We start from the raw sequence: 23473 nt of genomic DNA, 5'->3' as shown, positions 1-23473 counted from the left end.
GATGTTTGAGAGAGGAATCTAAGCAATTAAAATTTAAAAAAATTAACCACTAATGTTACTGGAAGGAATTGTTTTTTTCTTAATTTTAGTATTTGTTAAATAATTTAAAGTGTTTATATTTTGATACGGATGGAGTGCCTTGCAGATATGAATGCTCCTATATGCATATCCCCTGACCTGCCGACAGAGCTGCCGTCACAGCAACAGCTTGTGTCCATGCAGTGCAAGTGCAATGCGCTTTCGTTTTCAGGCACTGGTCAAGATTAATTAATTAACAGGATATATATATGTGCTGGTTCTTGTATCTATCAAGCTTTCAAGCCAGCCAGGCCTTGCCTAGTTGCATTTTTCTCTTTCAGAAGAACTCTTCTGCTCCCTCTGTTCAAACACTCGCAGATGGGCGAAAAATAGCAACTTGAAAGCATGTGAGGTTGCATTGCAAAAACATAAGTATGGAAGGTTGCAATAGGAACTTGCAATAGGAGAGATTAAGATAAACAGGTTGTATCAGTTTAGGCATTTGAAACTGGTTGATGTACCTGACAATCATTCCTACTAATCAAACAGAGCTGTTAAACACTGAGAAACCAGAGCCTATGGCACTTGCTCTTTGCTGTACAATGCTGCTGTTGAACACTGAAAATAGATGATTTTTTTCAGAGAACGAGGCAGGCTAGGGGTTGCCTCTTGTTGGACGACAGACATGGTTGAGCTTCTTAGCATGGTCAGGCCGGTGGTGCTGGGTTCGGCACATGAAACCATACCAGCAGCTCTCCCTGTTAGCAGCATCAGGTGGAAGGAGCTGGAACAGAACATCACCATCAATATTAGAAGACTGGTATGATCTATGAATAAATGAAGCAGTGTAGCGGCGATCAAAGATTTTTACAGGTTCATGAGCTTACTATTGTTGAATGAAACATTTATATGTTATTCTACTCAGGATATTAGAAAGCAACAAGGGTCCAGTGGTTAGAATAGGAGTCCAGGATTAGATCATGAAAGCAACTATAGAATATATGTGCAGCAAAACTAAGCAGTCGAACAAACCAAGTATTAATTCCATGTATAGTTTAGAGATATGTTGCAAAATTGACCATCCAAATAATTAGAACACCATTCAACAAAGTTGGTTTGGAACACAGGAAAGTTCTAGAACAATTTCTATAAGACATGTTAAGTTTCAGAAATGGTGTGGCTTCAGAATACAGGGGACCTATCACATATGACTATTTAAAGAAGAGGAATTGATTAATATTATCATAAAGCATTCGCATCATGAAGAGGGATTGATAATAGTAATTATTAGTAACTGTGTGAAGTATACATACATTTCTTGGCATTGATACACGGAACCAGTAGAACAGGAAATCGATGAACTTGCTGTAGCATTGGCTGCATTTGTTGGAAGTCCAAAATGAGATAAATGAGCAAGATGAAATCGAACTATTCTTGTAAACTAGGGAAAATAATTACTTGCAGACGTATGTCCTAGAAGTAATTGCATCAACATGGTTCAGCTGCAGCCTTGAGCGATCTGCATGCACAAAAGAACAGTATATCATACAAATGTGACAGATGGCATGTGCAGTAAGAACAGCATATCATACAATGTGACAGATGGGGGCATGTCCATTGTGCAACAAGATAGTAATGCGCTAAACAAAGAGAAAATTGTCCCCAGAAGTAGGTTTTCCTTCTGAACATTCAAGTCATACATAAAGTTTGTCCATTCAAAGCAAAAACACAACTCAGGCACTGTGTAAATTGTTGCTATTAACAGGTCATTCGTATGCTAGAACAATCATGATGTAATCACGATGTAAGAAATGCAAAACTGTAACATGAATATGTACTACAACTAAATAACAAATATAATCAGATTTTGCATCAACGAAAAAATTAGCTTAACTAGATAGAAGGTTACCAAGCTCCTTATTGTCAAACTTCACTATCCACTCTGAGATTATAGCTTGCAATGCTTTGCCTGATTGCTGTATACATCTTTCTGTAATCTAGAGAGGAGAAAATACTATAGTCAGTACTCACATGTGAAACTACTATCTGGGGTATAAAAGGAGCAATATGATAGTATAAGATCATGTTAAAACTTCCTACATCTTTCTCGTATTGATTGCCTCCATGTACTGTGTCAGGAACACTAGAGATATGGCGCTGAGAGATCTGCAAAGTTATGCAGTTATCCACACAACATGTCAAACAGTGAATATAAGTACACAACATGTACTGTATGATGATGGAGTACAGTGGGGTCTAAAAGATATAAGTAATAGATTATCTTACCATCTTGAAAGTTTCCTGATCACAGATTGGATTATGCTGACTTGAATTCACTCCTTGGGAACACCAATAAGCTCCACAAAATGCCCTATCACATCCCAAACCTGCAATATAAGGTTGATAGATTAGAGCCAGAAAATTAAAAAGAATAGAGGATATAATTTTCATAAACATTCAGTAGGGAAAAGGTGCAATCAAGCTACTCATGATGCCTGCAAACTTCAAAATACATCTTGAGGCAATCGTGCATATCTATCATACTCCTCAATTATGTAATAAAAATAATTTTAGTTCATCTAATTGATACCAAGCATATTAGTATGGCAAGAAAAAAATATGAACATAGATATGTCCAGTTCCTAACATAACGGCAGCACACATGGTTACGTTGAATAATCAATCAAATAACAACTGAATTATAGAATTACAATCTTGTAATATGGTCAGAATTATCGGTTACATTTTTGTGGTATACTGGTGTCAGGTCTGGCTGGCATCATTCCTCCACATCCATTACACGGCAAGTGTGGAGCACCTGGACTGCACCTAAATCCACCAAATTCAGCACCTGCATTTATTTTTCTCATTTGAGTAACATGTCTAAAAAGAAGAATAAAAATATTAAAAATGAAATTTCAACACTTACCACATTGAGGGCATAGAAAATCAGCATGGTTAGTATGGTTAGCTTCATCATTTGAACGTGGCAAACGGCGCTTCCTTGACTGGATTTTCTGTTTCCCCAAAACCTAAGGTATGAACATTGACAGCAACTCAGAATCATGGGACTGATCATTTAAATACCAAAACAAATATACTTGCAACATATATATTATAGCATAGAAAACACCTATAACCTTGGTGAGTTGGGTATTAATTGTCCTGTGACTCAACTGGCTCTAATAATAAGGCATTTTATCCATCAGACAGACAAATTGTCATGTTCAGGGGTACTGTTCATGCCAGTTGATTTTAACAGATTAGATTGGGTTGGTATCTATTCCTTATTTTAGAGATAAGCTTCAGGGTCAAATTATCACAAGGATGGGGATTATACATTTCCATTAAGCTAAGATGAATAAACAAGTCTCTAGTCAGCTCTGGTCTCTCTCATGGCAAGCTATTATAGATCTATTGCTCCCTCAATTGTACCCTACTTCACCTAGCTCTGTTCTACTTTGAGTCGTTGCCATCTGACCTCCCTCTGACAGATGTTTATCCCCATGGTGGATCTAAGAATCATCGCACCAGCATAAGACCATGGAAAAGGGATGAATGCATGCCATGCCTGTGAATTTTAGGTTAAAATACATCATAGACTGAATAGCAGAAATGTTAAAATACAACTGCTGCGCCTACTTAGATAAAGTTTCACAATTAAATTTCATATGAATTGAGTAATTAAAATTAGCCCCAACAATATTTTATGACAAAACTCATGCAACCTTCAATTTATATATAACATCACATTATCATGAGAAAGGCCTTGAATTGTCCATAATTACAAGCTGCCATTTTTTATTTGTAGGGCAGGCTAACTACAAGCTTTTTAAAGTTCAAAAGCTATCAACAGCAAAACTAAATATTTATCAGCAACTAATAACAAATGACTGAGGAAGGCACTTCTCTAAAATGAACAACAATATATAAACAAGTTAAAAAAGGGTGATGATTTTAAAACAATATTCGATTTTATGGCAGATAACAGGGACAAATATCAGTGCTGGCAGATAAGAGACTGGTGCAACACTTTATACAATCCATTGAGAAAATGGTGGAAATCAACAATTTCTTAGTAAGATTTTTAACTCACAATATTTGTCTTGACCGAGGCATATGACTCCAACAATGCAATCTCCTCATCAGACCGCTGTAGCGATGAAAAAGCTTGCAGTATAGCCTACAAAAGCAGAACTATAATAAACATCTCAGCTGTACAATAGGTAGCACTTAAACAGTATTGAGGAGTTAAGTCACTAAACACAACTATCACACCTCTTCAATATTATGTAGGAAGTGATTCCTACCAACTGATTGCACTGCCGTCCTACATTGTGGACAGGCAGCACTCTGACTTTTATCACGCGAATTAGCTGAAGACCTTCTTAACCACTCAGAGAAGCAACCGTTGCTTAAAAGGAATATAGAAATGAGCACCAATCAGAATTTTGAGATAAATCAAAAATAGCTAGGAAAATTGGCAAAAGTACCAGAAGTTGTGGAGGCATGGAGCAACAGTAACAACATCATGCCACAAATTTAAGCATATGCTGCACTTTGCATTCTCAATATCCAGCACAATCTGACATCATCATTTAAATAAAAGTTAGTGACGTTTATGCACCGAGGTTGTTGTTGATCAACATTCATTTCAACAAAATACCTTGATATTAGTTTTGTCCTGGTCATTCAGGCCTGTTATATCAAAGGTGTACAACAGATGCCCTGCAAGAAGATGGATAGCATAAATGCATTACATAGTGGTACAGTTCACCTTTTCAACATAACGGAATCACAAAAGGATAAACATTTGTAATTTGATAAATTGTTCGGAAGCACAATTACGAACATGCAACCATAGATTTTTCACTTTATAAACAGAATGGTCTAGGAAACAATAAACATTCAAAATGACTCAATGAGTACATATATTCAGAGTCATGTGTAAACACTCATTTGGCTTCATAAAGGCATAAAATAGTCCACTTAAAAAAAATAGAAGACCATTAAATATACACAATCACCAATCTATGCACGAAATGCCAAACTCAAAATACATAGTTATCTCACCATCTTTCTGGGGTCCTGAAACAATTTCACTCCCCGGTTTGATGTCAACTGCTTCTTGCTGGATCACTCTTCCATCGACAATAATTGCATCCGAGCTTTCTCAATGGCACATGGATAATGTTAACGTACGATAGAGGTCTAATGAAACATACATTACAAGGATGACAAGACAGGCATCTAACATCAGCGAGAATTTGATAAAAGGAATAACAGAAGGTTGCAACACAGGTTGGCTATGATGTACGCACATAGAGAAACTATTTATATAAATATAGAAAAACTTCCTCATTTCCAACCTGCATGACCCTCCTGCCACCTTGGCCACAGAAGTGAACTTCCCTTCTCCTCTACCCTCCACCCCCCAAAAAAAAAACTCACCCATGACCACTCTGCCTCTTCCCTGTCTCCAGGGGCTCGCCTCTATCGATTTCAAATGAGCACGATTCAAAAGTTCATTTTTGGTTTGATCAATCAGGTTCAGAAGTTTGGAAAGTGAGTTATGGATAAGAAAATCAAGGCGCTTTAGAATCATTAGCAAATCTGAATCTTTTTTATCCACAGGAAACTTTTCTTTAATTTTGGTATTGGGAGGTGATCAAGAACACGAACACGATGCTACCACACCGCAACGATTCACATAATCCAAACGACAACAACTCACATTCAATCGCAATCAGTACGAACTTTTCTGCATTTTATAACCTTCGTCCAAACACGCATCATCAATGAATGGCATTTGTTCCCCCAATCCGATAAAACAAGATTGCAGAAAAAGAGCGTATCTTGCCTACAATGCACAGTCCAGAAGAGCAAAGCAGAAAAGGGGAGATACCTCAGATTCCGAATCGTCGCCGACGACGCGTCGCCATCGCCGCCGCCGCGCCTAATCACGCACCACGCGACCACCTCCCCGCCGCCGTCCGGGGTGACCCGGGAGCACACCACGGCGTCGTCCTCGGCCAGCTCCACCTCCGGGAACGCGGAATCGGAGGGCACTGCAGTGCAAGCAATGGCCAAGGGCAAGACCAACGAAAAGGTCAAGAATCAAGAACCCGTGCGGCGGAAGAAACCCAAGAAAAAGGAAGGGTGGGGTGGGGGAGGAGGGCGGCCGCACCTAGCTTGGCCCAGACGCCACCGGCGGCGTCCGGCGAGGAGGACGCGCAGGGCTGGGAGCTGGAGCACTCGCCGGCGTCCATGGCGGCGTCTTCTTCTCCGGCCACGGGTGCGTGGAGGCGTGCAAGGGAAGGAGGAAATCCACCCGGTTTTGGGGTTTTTCACTGCAATTAGTGGGTGGGCCCATTTCAGTTTGTGGGGCCCAAAAGTTAACGGGAAAGTTCTACATGGGCTTTCATGGGCCTGAAATTCAGTTTTGTGTCAAATTTCAGGAAGCCCTTCTTTGTTAGTTTGTTGGGCTGATAAATGAACAGAATGCTATTGGAGTAAGTCCACTTTGACTCCCAGTAATATAGGTCCACTCCAATATGATTCATATCCTGAACTGCAATGCCGGATATCTTGACCGCCTAACTATTAAAACCAATATAATTTGACTCTCTTGATAGTGAGTGATTTCGTTGATATGGCACGTTGACCTAATCAAACTAGTTGCGTCAATATGTAGGGTCCACGTATTAGTGACCCTTCTCTTTCTTCTCCCTTGCTCTCCCTATCTTCTTCATCCTTCCTCTCTCCTCCTCCCCCTTCTCCCCGCTAGCCAATCAGCCCTCCCCGGAGGAAAGAGAGTCTCATCCCTCCTCTCCATAGCGGCGGAGGTGGCGAGACAACGAGGGGAAGTGGCAGTGGCTGGCAGCAAGCACTGTCCTCCTCTTTGACAGGGAAGGTGCCTGTCCGACCGGCTCCTCTTCGACCCACGCGCATCGGCCATGAGCTCCATACTTCATCAACCACGAGGAAGCGGATTTGAAGGAGCCATCATCGCCGCCAATCCTTCACCGCCCGATAGCTTAATCGAAGCTGCAATGAGCCTACAACCCTAAGGTGGAGCCTAATGTCGGACCCCAATCATCGGCGCCCTTCACCAATGTTGTCAGCCTCGCGCTCCTCGCTCACCATCGCCGATGACTTGACGCCACCATCATCACACCCCTGCGCGCCCTCTGCGTCTCCATTCTCCAAGGTCAAGTCCTTGGAGCAACGACGACTCCTGGCATGCATGCCTCGTGCGGCGACGGTTGTCTCGTCGGCTTCTTCTGCCATCGCCACCACTCACCTCCTAGGGGGAGGACGAGGAGCGGGCTTTGCACCGCCCACTGTTAGGGTGTTGTGCTCTTGTATGAAAGAAAAGAGGAGAGAGGGGAAAATAAGAGTCGAGGCTCACACGTGGAACTCACAATTTTTTTGCCACTTATATGTGAGTCCCAAGTCTATTTTTCATCTTCCTAATGACTGAGCTATCATGTGGACACCACGGCAGCAAAAATTACCTGCAATACAGTCGAGGGAGTTGTTTTGGACTACTTTAATCGTTTGGGGGGGGGGGCAATATACCCAGTTTCTAGGGAGTGAAATTGTATCTTTTCCTCCGCTACCACCTGGTCTGGCCCACAAGGTCCACCCGTCACCCGTATAAGTATGTTTTCCTTTTTTTTCCCCAAAATTATATGCATGTTTCACATATACTGTACATCAATTTTGAAGAAACTCAATTTTAAAACTTTCATCTCAAACTTTAAAATTTTTAACTCAAATATTAAAAATATCATATCAAAATTCAAAACATACAACTTAATATTTTAAACTTTTCAAATAAATTTTGAAACTTTCAACTCAACTTTTTAAAAACTCTACCCATAATTTGAATTATTTAAACTTTCATCTTCAAATTTAAAACTATCAACTCAATTCTTTTTGGTTTTTTATTGTAAAAAATGTGTTCTCTAGCTGCATCCTCAGCATAGTTGCGTCTAATAAGCACCCCCTAAAAACGAATTATGGATTTCGTTTTTCGTGTGAAGCAAAATTACTTGGATAGTGAGGGACTGGTTTGTTTATTAGGAGGAAAAGATAGGTTTTATAACATACACTCGCAAAATGAAATTATAGAAATCAACTTCCACTTCCATCTATGAAATTGGTTATCTTATCAAATTCTATGAGTATATATAAAGCTATATAATCATGGAATTGTTCCAAACATCCTCAATAGACATAGAAGACAAATCAAATATCACGGTCTGAATTACGCATAAAACCATCGAGCACAACACACCACACGCGAAAGCAACTTTTGACAATATTTTTTACACAAGTCACATGATTGGTCGTTTCTCACTGTTTCACGGGAAAAAAACATCCAAGAAAAGTTGGACTTGATGTCCTTCGTTATTGGACAATATAACGTTTTTTTTTTGGAATATTTTTAGCTGGTACAAATGGACAAAGTAGCTTTTTCTTGGTCTTTAGCAGCCACCGATCGTCGTCGGCTGGTGTCGATTATTCAACCTTGATGACATCGAAAGAATTTCCAGCTTAAAATATCTAAGCAAAAGTTAATGCCCTTATCTCATGCCATTTTTTCTCGTTAGTTTTCCTACTACTGTACTTTATTATTAGGAGTTATCCAAACAATTATGGAATGAGGTAATGAGGATCAGTAAATCCATTTAAGCAGGGAAGGCAGAAATCAAATCCATATGCTACATGGAAAAATCTTATCATCCGTGGAAACAATCTGCCATCTAAGCTTAGTGTCATTTAAGAGCAATGTTGAAAATAATATACGGGCCATCTAAAGCTTAGTGTCGGTTAGGCGGGACTTCTAAAGTTTAGTGTCGGTTTGACGGTTTGGCAGCTAAAATAATAATTTAGCACCTCGTTTTCCAATTTTCCAAACGTTTTCCTTGGGAACCAATTCTCGTAGTTATGACTCGTTTGAAATTAAAGGAAAAAAATAGAAGATTTTTGGGATTTTAAGAGGATTTCGAGTCCTGTACTCTAACCAGCCAGAACCTAGAATACAATACTAAACACCCACACAATCTCGATTGAACATGAGAGAGAGATGGCGATCTCTTCTTTTCTAGGTCAACTATGATATCACTAGTAGAGAAACGTTTTTTACTCCCGGTTTGCAACCCCCTGTAGTCCCGGTTTTTCAACCGGGACTACGAATCCGGGACTAAAGATCGCTATCTTTAGTCCCGGTTCAAATACCCGGGACTAAAAATCGATCTTTAGTCCCGGTTGGTAAGATGGAGCCATTTTTAACCCCGGTTGGTGTTACCAACCGGGACTAAAAATGAAGCCAGATCCGGTTAGTATTTTCTTTTTTTATTGTTTTTTACTTTGAATATTGATTTCACCATATCCCCAAATCATCCCCAAAATCACAGAACAAAAGATCATCTCCAAAATCCCCAAATCATCCCCAAAATCACAGAACAAAAGATCATCTCCAAATCCCAAATCGATCATCTACAAATCCACCATATCCAAATACATCACAGATAATCAAAACAAATACATCACAAATTCTAAAAAGAAACATCACAAATACATCACATATTTACATCGCACAGATCAAATACACCACAAATTCTCAAAAGCAAATTCATCGCTTCACCGCTGTCACCTGGCCGCCGCCCTCCGCCAGGCCGCACGGCCGCCGCTGCGGCCGCTTCTGCCACACGCGCCGCCTGCGCCACCGCCACCCTCCGCCGGCCCCCGCCACCCAGCCGCCGCCGCGGCTGCATCCGCCGCTCGCCGCGCGCGGCCGCTTCTGCCGCACGCGCCGCCTGCGCCGCTGCCACCCTCCGCCGGCCCGCCGCCTAGCTGCCGCCGCGGCTGCATCCGCTGCTCGCCGCGGCTGCATCCGCTGCTCGCCGCGCGCGGCCGCCGCTGTATCTGCCGCCCGCCACCGCCCTCCGCCGGGCCGCAGCCCAGCCGCCGCCTGCGCCGCCGCAGCTGCATCCGCCGCTCGCCGCGCGCGGCCGCGCCTGCGTCGGGGAGGGATCTGCCGCGGCCGCAGGGGAGGGGGAGGAGAGGGGAGGAAGGGGGAAGAAGAGAAGAAGGAGATGAGAAGATGAGAAGGGAGGAGAAGATTGGAGAAGATAAGGGAGAGGAGGAGAGATGAGTGGATGAGAGGATAAGGCTGTTGGTCCTCTCGAGGAGGCGCGGTGCGATTTTTTTTTCGTTTTTCTTTTGTCTCGGTTGTTATAAGCAACCGGGATTAAAATTGGATCTTTAGTCCCAGTGGGTCTGACACAGCTTGCCTTCTTTCGAACCGGGACTAAAGATCAAAAAGTGACGTTAGCTTTTTCAACCGGGACTAAAGATCATTTTTGGTCCCGGTTCTTATTCAAACCGGGATTATTGTGGATTTTGGGCAACCGACCAAAGATGGTTTCTCTACCAGTGTATTATTGACATGCAAAAACCAATGTTCAATTCATACTTCAAATCGATTGGATCTTGAATCATGCCTCGAAGAATACTATGGCAATTCATACTTGCTTAAGAAATAAGAGAGAATCTCTTGGAAGAGACGGCTATGCCTCTCAAGCGATATCGGTTGAAGGTATCTGTACTCATCTTTATTAGATCCCTCTCACTTGGTTGACAACCAATGAGCCCCTTATATAGGAGGAACTCATGTACACCTTTTCGAACCTCTTCGGGACCCTAGAAATGAAATTCGGACGACTTTCTTCTCTCTCTAAAAGAAGACTTTCACAGCTTGAGTTCATCGGCGTCTTGGCGTCCCACTTTTTTCCGCTTATCATCATGTTCTGAATTAGGATCCTATAGAAAGCCCCTTTAAAACAAAGAATTGGATCTCCGGGATTCTTTTGAAATTTCTATGGGCATGTTTTATGGGATTTTTTTTATGAAACACGCTCAAGATTTCATTAAAACCATGTTGAAAGCTCATTTACATGCGTGTAATATTTGTGGACGCTAGGATTTGAGTGGAGTCATGCACCCACGACTCCAACACCACACCACTGATGCTTTTCCTATTTCATGCGAATTTTGGAGCTGCAACCTCTTAATATTTTTTTCTTTGTGTATACTCCTCTCAGTTTTTCCTTTACTCCATTCAAACTGTTTTGTTTTTTTTCATTCCCTAGGATAAAAAACGTGATGATATTCTAATGCTGCGTGTTTAAGAATCCTGCGTTTGAAAACAGCCCTTAGTTTTTTTAGTACTTTCATTTTTTTCGATTACTCGTAGTTAGATTTCTTTTATATAGGATTACACTATATTGAGTTTGGTGCTAAAATTTTTTATTGTTATTATTCTTTCAAATATGTCACGAGATACTACCGATAAACAAGTATTGCATACGCCGGCTGTCATGATGTCATCTACAATGCACTCTCTGAGGCTACGTTTGAGCTATAGATAAAGAGAGGAGATTTCCCTCGTTTTTTATGCGCATGCCTTTTATGCGCATGCCTTTGAACTATTAAATATTTTTCTTAAAGAATTTTTATAAAAAAATGTTTTAAAAAATCATAATATATTTTTAAATTTTAAAATAATTAACTGAACTAACTATACGTTCGTATAATGACTCACTTCATTACGCGTATCTTCTCAATCTTCTCCCTTCCTAAACCATGAAAAACATTTAACGTGGGTCAGTACCTACCGAAGAGACTATCACAAAACTTAGAAATAAACTTGCAAAAAATCAACCTTTCTTTTGATTCCAAAAAAAAAAAAATTGAGGAAATCTTCATGTTAGACTAGAGAAGTATTAGTTTTGGATAAGCCAAATATCCGAAAAGATAGAAAGTGGAGACGACAAAGCTTTGAACAGTGTGGGTGGCACGTCCGAAGTTCGCCGGGAAGAAGAAAGAAAATCCGAAGGCGCCAGGAAATGGGGGAGAATTAATGCTGTCTATAAATAGTAAGCTCACCGGAGCCAGAAATGCGGATAGTCTCCTCCCTCCACCACCACCACCTCCTTCCACGATCCCTCCCCCTCTTGATCCCATCCGCCGCCGGAGGAGATCTTGCCGTTCTTGCGCTTGGATCTAGACCGCAAGATCGGTGAACGGCGACGCTCTCATTGGTTGGTTTATTAGTTGGCTGGTTTCTCTCTCCTCGTCGATTTTTCTCCGGCGAACACGCCGCCGCCGCCGCTTCGGATTCAAGGTATTCTTCTCTCCTCGCCGGCCGCCGCCGCTGATTTTGCTACGGTCTTCGATTGATTGCTTGCTGTCCGGTGTCAAATCCGAATATATTCTTTCTTGATTTCTTCTCAGGATCTTGCATTGCCTGTCTTTCCAATTTCACATTGGATTTACTCGAACTGATTCGTGCTGAAACAAATTTGACCAAGAAAAGAAGAGGAGGTCATCAGCAGGATGAAGAGGGTGTCGTCCCACGTCTCCATCGCCTCGGAGGCGGAGATCAACCTCGATCTCTCGCGGCTCCTCATCGACAAGCCGAGGCTGACGCTGGAGAGGAAGAGGTCCTTCGACGAGCAGTCGTGGAGCGAGCTCTCCCACCGCCAGAACGACGGCTTCGACAGCATCATGCACTCCCCGGCGTTCCCCTCGGGCTTCGACTCGCCCTTCTCGCTGGGGACGCTCGGTGATCCCCACCCGCTCGTGAACGAGGCGTGGGAGGCTCTCAGGAAGTCCGTGGTGTACTTCCGGGGGCAGCCGGTTGGGACGATTGCCGCCGTCGACCATGCGTCCGAGGAGGTGCTCAATTATGATCAGGTGAAATCGGAATCCTCTGCTTGTTCATATGGTTTCTGAAAACTGAATCTCGTTTTTATGTTCTTGTTGTATGATGTATTGAATGTTTGGTTTATACATGTTGAAATCAGTACCTGAGTAATCTGGTGTGTTTAGGATCTTTGTAGTGTTTGATGCTTAGCCTTTGTTTGATGTTGATATATATGATTATATCGATTATCGAGCAATATAATAGCTTTACTGAATATATTATGTAGGCTGTTAAATGGTAACTATATCCATCATCACTGGCATGGAGTCCTGCAGAGCAAATTCGTTTGTTTTACTAGCACTTATGATGACCTGTTCAGTTTGATTATCTAAGCAGTATGGCTTTGAAAACTTTGCTTGCTTTCTAGCTAGGATTCTTCTGCATGCTTGTTTTTTCAATGTTTTTTTCTCCCTGAATCAAATGAATAGTTCAGTTATGCTTCACCTCTTTCCTGATGTTATCCTTACAATGGCAGGTTTTTGTGCGAGATTTTTTTCCAAGTGCATTGGCTTTTCTAATGAATAATGAGACTGATATAGTGAAAAACTTCCTCTTGAAAACACTCCACCTGCAAAGCTCGGAGAAAATGGTAGACCGTTTCAAGCTTGGAGCAGGAGCGATGCCTGCAAGTTTCAAGGTGGATCGTAATCGGAACAGAAACACTGAAACTTTAGTTGCAGATTTTGGTGAGAGTGCAATTGGGAGGGTGGCTCCAGTGGACTCTGGATTTTGGTGGATTATTCTACTCCGGGCATATACAAAGTATACGGCAGATACTAGTTTGGCAGAATCACCAGAGTGTCAGAACTGCATGAGGCTGATACTGAACCTATGCTTATCTGAGGGATTTGATACCTTCCCAACTCTGCTCTGCACAGATGGCTGCTCAATGATAGATCGTCGAATGGTATGAGCTTTCACCTTGATTTGATTTATTTCTTGACATGTATCATTAAAAACAGTACAGTTCAGTTGATGTGGCAACAAAGAAGCTGAATGTTTCTGCTTTTTCTTCTTAGAACCAAGCAAGTTCTGTTTTTTCAAAACATTTTTTTAATAAAACGGGCAGAAATCTGATATTCAAAGCACAATGTCCGGGAGCACTGCATTGTTATTCCAAGTTTCAAGTATAAGCGTTGTCTTCTTAACCTTCTCTGAAAGAGATACTACGTAGTTTGAATTTACTTAAAAATGGATAATAGTGCTAACAGGCATTTGTAGTAGTATAATACTATAATCTCATTCCTAGAAGTTCTACTTTTTGAACTACAATTTTATAATTGGTGATTGAGATCCTTATCATTACATGACTGTTTGGCTCAAATGTTAAATCTACTATTATTTCCAGGGTATATATGGTTATCCTATTGAGATCCAAGCTCTATTCTACATGGCGTTGAGATGTGCTCTGCAGATGCTTAAGCCAGATGGTGAAGGGAAGGATTTCATAGAAAAGATAGGGCAACGGCTACATGCTCTAACCTACCACATGAGGAATTACTTCTGGCTAGATTTCCCACACCTGAATAACATATACAGATATAAAACAGAAGAGTATTCACACACTGCTGTGAACAAATTTAATGTCATCCCGGATTCAATCCCTGATTGGGTGTTTGATTTCATGCCATGCCGGGGAGGCTACTTCCTTGGCAACGTGAGCCCAGCTATGATGGACTTTCGGTGGTTCGCCCTTGGAAATTGCATTGCCATTATATCATCTCTGGCTACTCCAGAGCAATCAGTGGCAATAATGGATCTGATTGAGGAGCGGTGGGAAGAGCTAGTTGGTGAGATGCCTCTGAAGATATGTTACCCTGCAATTGAGAACCATGAATGGAGAATAATCACTGGCTGCGACCCGAAGAACACCCGGTGGAGTTATCACAATGGAGGATCATGGCCAGGTTAAAGTTTTCCTTTTGCACTGTGCTAACTTGAGATGATTCTGTTGCTGATCCTTACTATGCATTACTCTTCATAAAAATTAGTCATGTCCAATATTATGGCTGATAGCTTAGACGTCAATTCATCACACACAATAATAAATAGGTAAACTAAAGTTTATTCTGAAATCGATCACATAATACTATTCAACATTCACCTCTTCTGATAATGACTTTGTTGATCTAATAATTTTTATTAATCAAGTTTTATACTGTAAGATCCTTAATGTCATACAGAAGCTGTAAAAACTAACTTTTTGGGGGTAGCTAAGGTGCTTATGGCTATGAAATTTTGACTTCTTCATCTGTTTTCATCAAATTGAACAGAACCGACAGATCCCTTTGAGGGTTGAGTGTGGCACTTTTTTTTTTTCCTAAAGTTGATCTGATCTTCGTGTTCCCTAGATAGTTGGCGAAATGTGATTCTGATGTTCACAACCAAAGTCACCTGAATCCTCATTCCAAGATCTTAACGTTTATGTGTGTGTTCTCCCATCTGCAGTTCTCCTGTGGCTGCTGACAGCAGCCTGCATCAAGACTGGGCGTCCGCAGATGGCGAAGCGCGCCATTGAGCTCGCCGAGTCCAGGCTACTGAAGGACGGCTGGCCAGAGTACTACGATGGCAAGCTGGGACGGTTCATCGGCAAGCAGGCCAGGAAGTTCCAGACATGGTCCATCGCTGGCTACCTCGTAGCCCGTATGATGCTGGAGGACCCGTCGACGCTGATGATGATCTCCATGGAGGAAGACCGGCCGGTGAAGCCGACCATGCGACGGTCGGCATCATGGAATGCCTGAAATGTTTTGATAGAATTTTTTTTTCCCAAAGAGAGGTTCAATGTGGAAACTTATAGGAGTTTTGTCCAAACATGAAAATGGGGTTCAAAATTTACTGTAACTGTACTGTCAGTTAGGACAGAAGTGTATAGGATAGATCCAAGTCGTTTCAGAGCAATTTTGTCCAACTTTTCGTATCTGGCTTCATCAATCCAACAGAGAAGAAGTTTTTGTTGGTGAAACATTTTTGCAATAATTAAACAGTTTTGTCTTGACATATATACTAGCATATGTTTCTGTGATGGATAATTCTTTGTAGTACTTTGTAGGACTTTCTGTTAATATACTCCTCACATATTTTCATTGTGGAAGGAAACACCAAGGACTTTTTTGTATGATTGTGGCGCCATTGACGTTTACGATATCCTGTGAACATAAGTCTTTCGTGCACACACCAATTAACAAATACCATTGAAAATTTTAGAAAAAAAAATCTGTGCATTTACTTTCAATATTATTACACTTTTAGTTGCAGATTGAGAAATACAATAAGAAATAAGTGGGCATTACGGCATTCAGTAATTCAGTAAAAAGAAAAAAAAACAACGACAAGATCGTCGGTTGGGAAATAGGGTAATATACTGGTGGCAAACAGTAAAAAAATCCAAAATATTTTATAGTCTAAACAAACGGAAGGTTTCAAAACTTCTTGAAATTTAAAATCAAGGATATATATCAGATTTCTGATAGGACAGGACTAGAGGAACCGGCCGGGGAGCAGGGTTCGATATATCGCACCGGCACTTTCTATCGGAGGGCACCGATACGACGGAAAAATTCGGTCCGAAATAATTTGAAATTTAAATAAAATATGGTTCAATTTGAATAATTTTGCTAAATTCAAAAAAAGAAAAAAATCCAAAATTTTTAGCCGAACTAATTTCCTATCTCCGGGGGGGGGGGGGGGGGGCTTATACCCGAAATTTCCAAAATTCATTCCGGAATGTTGAAACCCTGCCGGTGAGGCGGTAAGTATTCCAAATAAACTCATCTAGGTTTTTGTACCCATACGTAAATAAACACGTGATCTCCAAAACTCCGATCGATCGGCTCGCGGCGCCGCTCATGGAAACCCTACGGCCAGTTGCGACGGCGACGGCGACGCTGCCTTCCGGCGTTCCGCCGGCGGCGGCGGCGGCCAGAGGCTACCCAGGGTGGGTGATGCTCATGCCCTACGCCACGGCCGAACGCGAGGTCGACGACTCGGAGTACTCCACCTCCAACTCCGGTGGAGCCAAGATCACCGGGGAGGCCTCCCGCTCCTCGTCCGGCCATCTCGTCCGCGTCTCCCTCCGCCTCGATGCGCCACCGGCGGCGTCGGGGCTAAGCTTCCACTGCTCACCGTGCGGCGGCTCCGGATACGGAGCTCATCATTACCGGCCCCCGATGTAGTCGTCGCTGCCCACGGCGACTCCGTGCTCCTCGAGATGCATTACCAGAAGGAAGGGTACCAACAATACGGGATCGATTACTTCTTCTACAATGCCGGCGACGGCGACGACGCCGGCGCCGGCGACGAGGACCCACCACGGCGGCCGCCGTCGTTGTCGCTGCTCCCGACTTATCAGGGTACCAATACCAAGCCGCCCCGGCTGCGTGGAGGTAGCACCGGCCTCCTCGTGCGCCGCTGCGGCGACGACGACGACGACGAGCTCGTGGTGGCGGCGCTCCTCACCGAGGAGTACCGCAGGCGCGACACGCTGGAGGGCGCCGAGCTCGTCGTGCTCCGCTCCGGCGAGTGGAGCGCCACGCCGATCGCGCCGATCGTCCACGACGACGGCAAGGGCGAGGAGCTCTCCTACTGGGAGACCGACATGGCCGTCCCCGTCGGCGACCGGCTGCTGTGCTACGTCGACCTGTACCGCGGCGTCATCCTCTGCGGCGACGACCTGTTCGACGAAATTCCCCCGCGGCTGCAGTACGTGTCGCTCCCCGTGGAGGCCCCCGCCGGCGCGTTCGACGAGGAGCACTTCGACCGCCAGGGCGACAACTATCGGCGTTGTCTGCTCAACACTCGAACCGTCGTCTGCGCCATCGACGGCGGCGGCGCCGCGCTCAAATTCGTCGACATCTCCTCCCGCTGCTGCTGCGGCAGCCTGGGCAAGCACACCACCTGCGACCGTTCGAGCCGCGCCTTCGTCATCAGAACCTGGACACTGAGGATCGACGGCGACGGCGACGACGACATGGCGTGGACCATGGACGCCATGATCGACGCCGCCGAGCTTGGTCCCTCGACGCCTACGCCGCCCTCCCACGGAGCTTTCCACTACACCCCATAGTGAGCATGGATGATCCAAATCTCGTCTGCCTCATTGTGGACGAAGAACGCAAACGGGGTGCACATTACGTCGCCGAAGAGGTGGTATGGAAGATCATGATGGATACAAGGAGCAAGGCACTAGTGTCGGTTTGGCGCGGCGACGGTCGGTGCCATTGGCGACAGCCACATGGATACACTTGTATTCCTGTCAAAATCCCCGACTGCTTTGCTACCTATGTGAGTTATAGCAAAGCCGCGACAATGTTGCCAGCGATGGTCGACAAAATACCAATTGCAACACCAACTGCAACCGGAACTGGCACTAATTTGTCGCAATCTTTGCCATCCGAGTCATCTCCCCAAAGTCTGTATGTGTTAATGGCTTCTCCTGGGGAGATCTTGGTAGCACTTGAAGAGATACCTGGGTTGGATTGTGATGATTTGCTAACAGCTTATAGCATTCTTTGTCGTGACAATGGCCGTCTATTCAAAGCCCTTATGGGGCTCCCAACGAGTATGAGGAAGAAATTGTTGCTGATAGAAATTAAGGCTTATCTAAACTGTCATGTCTGCTCTACATGTACAACATGATCATGATATATTGGAATGTCTTTTGTAAATTACTTTTGTTGGTACTAAGTATACATTGTGTGATTAACTATTGGATTGTGTTGATTCTGGTGGATTGTTTTTCTTATTTTTAATTCTTTTACACTTGGAAGAATGGTGCCAATATTATGGTTCATAGCTTAGATGTCCAATATTATGGTTGATAGCTTGTTGTTGACGATCCTTAAATGTTAAGTGTGCCATCCATTCCTGCAGAAAAAAAAAATAAAATGAAACACTGGGCATAGTGTTAGTGAGTTTATTACTAACTATTTCCACAGGTGTTAGTGAAATATTTGTATGCAGGTAATTCTGTATGAAAACTCACCTGCCATGTGAAGAAACATTGTATCACAATCACCCGCTATGCGAAGAAACACATATCTGGCCAATCAGACGCGACCACACGGATTTAAGGGCTCATAAATCAGAGTAAAACCGATATAATTAGGCTTATCCACCATGCATTGTCATAAGAACCCACATGTCAGCCTCACAGAAAAGGTCGGTGTCTTGAGGCGGTGGAAGTGGTTGGGCCGAACAACTAACACGGCCCCCCGCCCCCACCTTCCACATGGAGAGTTCTCATTGGCTCCCAATGATGGTTATGGGTGGTAACCACCATTCACAACCGTCATTAAATGCTATAAAAGGAGGAGAGACACTCTCACTTTACATCACACAACTCAGGCAATGATCTTTTTATTTTCATTCATACTAGAGTCGAGCTCACCGAGTCTTGCCTACTGAAAAACGGCTAGCTGGAGTACTACGACGGCAAGCTCGGACGGTCAAGTAGGCTAGAAAGTTTCGGACATTGTCCATCATCGGCTACCTTGTGGCATGTATGATGTTGGAAGACCCGTCGACGCTGATAATGACCTCCATGGAGGAAGAGTGGCCAGTGAAGCCGACCATGCGACAGTCGGCATCATGGAATGCCTGAATGTTTCGATAGATTTCATTTTCCAAAGAAAAGTTTGATGTGGAAGCTTATAGGAGTTGTCTACCAAACATGAAAAAGGGTTCGAAATTTAGTGTAATTGTACTGCCAGTTAGGACAGAAGAAGTGTATACGATAGATCGATCCAAGTCGTTTCAGACCAATTTTGCCCAACCTTTTGGTATGGTTTCATCGATCCAACAGAGAGAAAGTTTTTGTTGGTGAAACATTTTGCAATAATTAAACAGTTTTGTCTTGACATACATACTATATTATATATGTTCATGTGATGGATATTTTTTTGGAATAACTATTTTCATTTTGGAATAGCTAAGAATTTTCATATGATTGTTTGTGGCGCTGTTAATGTTTACGGTACTTGACATCATAGGAATCTATCATGTGCACACACCGTATATATATCAGCCAATAAATAAACAAATGTCAGAAAAAGAGTACTGCTTTCAATATTATTTTATTTTTGAGAGCGGATTGAGAAATACGACAAAGTGGCATTATGACATTCGGTCAAAAGAAAAAAAAAACGATGACAGATGGTCAGTTGGGAAATACTAGTGAAAACAATCCTAAATATTTTGAAGTCTTTTTTTGAACGGATAAATATTTTGAAGTCTAAACAAACGGAAAGTTATAAATCTTCTTGAAATTAAAATCATCTGTATCAGATTTCGAGAAACGTCCGGGGGTTAGATTTCGAGAAACGTCCAGTGATCTTTCGGCTAGCTCCACAAGATACATCCTGGTTTAAAGTCCCACCTTATTTATTTATTTATTTAATATTAGATCCTTTATTGATATTCGTGTTTTTTTAATACTGTTTCAGATTCCCATAGAACTAGAGGGCCTAGAGGCACACCGGCCGGGGAATATTTTGCAAATAAACTCATCTGGGTTTTCTTTGTGTAATTAATTCCATAACTCCGTCGACCACTCGAGCCCCATTAGATCGGCTCGCCGATGCTCATGGAAACCCTACCGCCGCCGGCGGCGGCGGCGGCCGGAGGCTGCCCAGGGTGGGCGATGCTCAACCACTACGCCGAACTCGAGGTCGAGGGCGATGGCGAGGACTCCACCTCCAACTCCGGTGGAGCCAAGATCACCGGTCGGCCTCCCGCTCCTCCTACGGCCATCTCGTCCGCGTCTCCCTTCGCCTCGAGGCGCCACCGGCGGCGTCGCAGCTAAGCTTCCACTGCTCGCCGTGCAGCAAGCACAGAGTTCACGGACCCTCGATCAACGTCGTCGCCGCCCACGGCGACTCCGTGCTCGTCGAGATGCATTACGAGAAGGGAGAGAACGACGAGCACTTCGATTACTTCGTCTACAATGCCAGCGCCGCCGCCGTCGCCGACGAAGACGGCCTACCACGTCCGCCGCCGTCCTTGTCGCTGCTCCCGACTTACTGGGTCCCATTGTCAGAGGTTGAGAAAACGGCGTATCGTCCGCATCAGAGCGCCAAGGCGCACCAGCTGCGTGAAGGGAGCACCGGCCTCCTCGTGCGCCGCGGCGGCGGCGGCGGCGGCGACGGCGAGCTCGTGGTGGCGGAGCTCCTCACCAAGAGGCGCCGCAGGCGCGACACGTTGGAGGGCGCCGAGCTCGTCGTGCTCCGCTCCGGCGAGTGGAGCGCCACGCCGATCTCGCCGATCGTCCACGACGACGGCAAGGGCGAGGAGCTCTCCTACTGGGAGGCCGACATGGCCGTCCACGTCGGCGACCGGCGGCTGTGCTACGTCGACCTGTACCGCGGCGTCATCCTCTGCGACGACGTGTTCGACGAGCAGGCCCCCCTCCGCCGCCGGCCGCGCTACGTGCCGCTCCCCGTGGAGGCCCCCGCCGGCGCGTTCGACGAGGAGCACGACCGCCGTGGCGGCAACCGGTGGCATTGCCTGCTCGACACCCGAACCGTCTGCGCCATCGACGGCGGAGCCACGCTCAAGTTCGTCGACATCTTCCCGCGATGCTGCTGCGGCCGCCGCGGCGCGACGCAGTGCGACCATTCCGGCGGCGCCTTCGTCATCCACACCTGGACAATGAGGATGGACAACGACGGCGACATGTCATCATGGACCATGGACGCCATGATCGACGCCACCGAGCTCTGGTCCCTCGACGCCTACGCGGCCTCCCACACACGAATCCACAGTTACCCATCGTGAGCATACATGACCCAAACCTCATCTACCTCAGTGTGCGCGGAGAACGCAAACGGCGTAAACACCGCGTCGACGACGACAACGACGACGACGAGACGATGTGGAAGGTCATGATGGACACGAAGAGCAAGGCACTAGTGTCGGTTTTGTGCGACGATGATATTTTCTCATGGCTACTTCCATATGGATGCACTTACATTCCTATCAAAATCCCCGACTACTTTGCTACATATGTAGTAAGCTGTGGCGATGTCACAACAATGCCGCCGGCGAACATCGACAAGCTGCCAATTACAACCGAAATCAGCAGTAATTTGTCACAATTTTTAGCATTGGAGTCATCTCCCAAAAATCTGCAGGTGTCAAGGATGGCTTCTCCTGAGGAGATCTTGGTGGCACTCGAAGAGATACCTGGGTTGGATTGTGATGATTTGCTGAAAGCGTATGGCATTATTTGTCGTGACAATGGCTGCCTGCTTAGATCTCTTTTGGGGCTCCCAACGAGTATGAGGAAGAAATGGTTGTTGATAGAAATTAAGGCTTATCAGGACTGTCCTGTCTGCTATGCATGTACAACAGATCACCTACAACGTGATTGATTGAAATATCTGTTGCAAATTAATTTTGGTGGCACTAAGCATGCATTGTTGATTCTATCAAACTGTGATACTTATTTTTAGATTTTCTTTACATTTGTAAAAGTTGAGCCAATATTATGGCTAATAGCTTAGATGTCAATTCAGCATCTACACTAGTAAAAAAAAAAGGTAAACTCAAGTTTATTCTTGAATTGATCTCATAATGCTATTGAACATTCACAAGAGAAGAACTTTCTGTTGGTGAAACATTTTGCAATAATGAAACAATATGTCTTAACATTAATGCATATGCACATTTCTCTGATGGATATTTGTTAAGTAGGATTTTTCATTGATTTGTGGAAGCACCCAATCCTTTAAGATGAACACAATGAAGATTGCTTGTGTTGCCACAAGCAAGGTTCACAATTTCCGAAATTTCAGTTCTTTTAGAGGGGTCCGATGGAAATGGCTACCGGTCAAATATTTTGATCAAAAGGGTCAAAATCAGTCAAAATTCTTAATTCCTCCCTTTCTCTTCCCTATTTGTATCACTTGATTCACTTCCCTGGTCCCTTGCTATTGGTTCCTCACGAGGCGACATCTTCCTTGCAGCTAGGCGGCGCGCCGCAGCTATTCCTCGGCGGCGGTTGGAACGGCGGAGGAGCAGCCTCTCCGGCGAAGTCGACGACAGGCGCCGAGGTGGGGCGGGCGCTCCCCACACCGATGCGGCGCGCAGCGGTGGAGCGGACACTTTGGAAGACATTGATAGCCACAATCTCCGGCGACATCGACGGCAACTGCTCTTCATCCGTGTCATGGGCGACGGCAGCCCAAGCTGCAGGTGTGTTGTTCCTATGGTGTCCTTTTCATTGTGAATCATGAATGCCCTCGTTTGTTTTGTTGCAGAAGTTGCTAGAAATGACGGATCTCTTGTCAAATTTCCTCATTTTTGCTGTTCGAGAGTTTAAAGTTTGTTTGAATATTTCGTTCGAAATATCTGAAAAATTTCCACAATTTCATATTTCTCTAACCACCAAAATTCCCCCCTTTCTGATACATTGAACCCTGGCAACAAGCTTATAATATTGTTCAATAAACAATCAATGTTAGACTTTTAATAACGGATTGACACATAAGAATAATTTCGCACCGTCGGCCGCCCCTTTCCTCCTCGTCGGGGAGTTGCCGCCGCCCCGCTCCTCGCTACATCCAGCGGGTCGACGGCTCTCGGCGGCGCAGCAGGGTGATGGCTCCCTGGTGGCATGGCGGGTCAGTTGCTCCTTGACGCAGCGGCTTCCCGGTGGCGTGGTGGTTCAGGATCTAGCCC

The 23473-nt window shown here is 44.4% G+C and overlaps 4 protein-coding genes across 7 annotated transcripts; 3 read left to right on the top strand and 1 right to left on the bottom strand.

Moving 5' to 3' along the window:
- Window positions 1–455: 455 nt before the first annotated feature.
- LOC127754491 (uncharacterized) lies at window positions 456–6322 on the bottom strand. 2 transcript variants are annotated; one of them, XM_052280043.1, is made up of 16 exons: window positions 6206–6322; window positions 5924–6086; window positions 5092–5186; window positions 4685–4746; window positions 4512–4603; window positions 4297–4432; window positions 4115–4201; window positions 3500–3589; window positions 2948–3050; window positions 2762–2869; window positions 2305–2405; window positions 2119–2184; window positions 1928–2015; window positions 1477–1537; window positions 1332–1395; window positions 456–802 (listed from the first exon to the last, which is right to left on the bottom strand). In XM_052280043.1, the coding sequence occupies exons 1-16, from the start codon at window positions 6285–6287 to the stop codon at window positions 674–676; spliced, it is 1527 nt and encodes a 508-aa protein (XP_052136003.1). In that variant the 5' UTR covers window positions 6288–6322; the 3' UTR covers window positions 456–673. The 2 variants fall into 2 exon arrangements, with proteins under 2 accessions (XP_052136003.1, XP_052136004.1); XM_052280044.1 differs by lacking the exon at window positions 3500–3589.
- Window positions 6323–11879: 5557 nt separating this feature from the next.
- LOC127754490 (probable alkaline/neutral invertase F) lies at window positions 11880–15821 on the top strand. Of its 3 annotated transcripts, none has more exons than XM_052280041.1 (5): window positions 11880–12214; window positions 12407–12786; window positions 13272–13703; window positions 14145–14703; window positions 15245–15821. In XM_052280041.1, the coding sequence occupies exons 2-5, from the start codon at window positions 12427–12429 to the stop codon at window positions 15538–15540; spliced, it is 1647 nt and encodes a 548-aa protein (XP_052136001.1). In that variant the 5' UTR covers window positions 11880–12214; window positions 12407–12426; the 3' UTR covers window positions 15541–15821. The 3 variants fall into 3 exon arrangements, with proteins under 3 accessions (XP_052136001.1, XP_052136002.1, XP_052136000.1); XM_052280042.1 differs by having other exon boundaries at window positions 12402–12786; XM_052280040.1 differs by having other exon boundaries at window positions 12325–12786.
- A 1185-nt stretch (window positions 15822–17006) lies between these two features.
- LOC127754036 (uncharacterized) lies at window positions 17007–17739 on the top strand. The gene is made up of 2 exons (XM_052279488.1): window positions 17007–17592; window positions 17633–17739. Exons 1-2 carry the CDS (start codon window positions 17007–17009, stop codon window positions 17737–17739), a joined length of 693 nt encoding a protein of 230 aa, XP_052135448.1.
- Window positions 17740–17765: 26 nt separating this feature from the next.
- LOC127754644 (uncharacterized) lies at window positions 17766–21446 on the top strand. Its single transcript, XM_052280216.1, has 3 exons — window positions 17766–17808; window positions 20361–21305; window positions 21340–21446. Exons 1-3 carry the CDS (start codon window positions 17766–17768, stop codon window positions 21444–21446), a joined length of 1095 nt encoding a protein of 364 aa, XP_052136176.1.
- The last annotated feature ends 2027 nt before the right edge of the window (window positions 21447–23473 follow it).

The sequence above is a fragment of the Oryza glaberrima genome, chromosome 11 (assembly GCF_000147395.1).
Source record: "Oryza glaberrima chromosome 11, OglaRS2, whole genome shotgun sequence".
NCBI lineage: Eukaryota > Viridiplantae > Streptophyta > Magnoliopsida > Poales > Poaceae > Oryza > Oryza glaberrima.
The sequence above is the reverse complement of the archived record's forward strand: the minus strand, read 5'-3'. Positions and strand labels throughout refer to the sequence as shown.

What these genes read in the sequence shown, in the direction of transcription:
- LOC127754491 (XM_052280043.1), bottom strand. Translation starts at nt 6,287, where the DNA reads ATGGACGCCGGCGAGTGCTCCAGCTCCCAGCCCTGCGCGTCCTCCTCG. An exon ending in CCATGCCTCCACAACTTCTG is followed by an intron (nt 4,433 to 4,511) that starts GTACTTTTGCCA and finishes ATTCCTTTTAAG; the next exon opens with CAACGGTTGCTTCTCTGAGT. An exon ending in CACCAGTATACCACAAAAAT is followed by an intron (nt 2,406 to 2,761) that starts GTAACCGATAAT and finishes CTTATATTGCAG; the next exon opens with GTTTGGGATGTGATAGGGCA.
- LOC127754490 (XM_052280041.1), top strand. Translation starts at nt 12,427, where the DNA reads ATGAAGAGGGTGTCGTCCCACGTCTCCATCGCCTCGGAGGCGGAGATC. An exon ending in AGGTGCTCAATTATGATCAG is followed by an intron (nt 12,787 to 13,271) that starts GTGAAATCGGAA and finishes TTACAATGGCAG; the next exon opens with GTTTTTGTGCGAGATTTTTT. An exon ending in CAATGATAGATCGTCGAATG is followed by an intron (nt 13,704 to 14,144) that starts GTATGAGCTTTC and finishes TATTATTTCCAG; the next exon opens with GGTATATATGGTTATCCTAT.
- LOC127754036 (XM_052279488.1), top strand. Translation starts at nt 17,007, where the DNA reads ATGCATTACCAGAAGGAAGGGTACCAACAATACGGGATCGATTACTTC. An exon ending in TCGGCGTTGTCTGCTCAACA is followed by an intron (nt 17,593 to 17,632) that starts CTCGAACCGTCG and finishes CGGCGGCGCCGC; the next exon opens with GCTCAAATTCGTCGACATCT.
- LOC127754644 (XM_052280216.1), top strand. Translation starts at nt 17,766, where the DNA reads ATGGCGTGGACCATGGACGCCATGATCGACGCCGCCGAGCTTG. An exon ending in GATCGACGCCGCCGAGCTTG is followed by an intron (nt 17,809 to 20,360) that starts GTCCCTCGACGC and finishes GAGCCCCATTAG; the next exon opens with ATCGGCTCGCCGATGCTCAT. An exon ending in CCGGTGGCATTGCCTGCTCG is followed by an intron (nt 21,306 to 21,339) that starts ACACCCGAACCG and finishes CGACGGCGGAGC; the next exon opens with CACGCTCAAGTTCGTCGACA.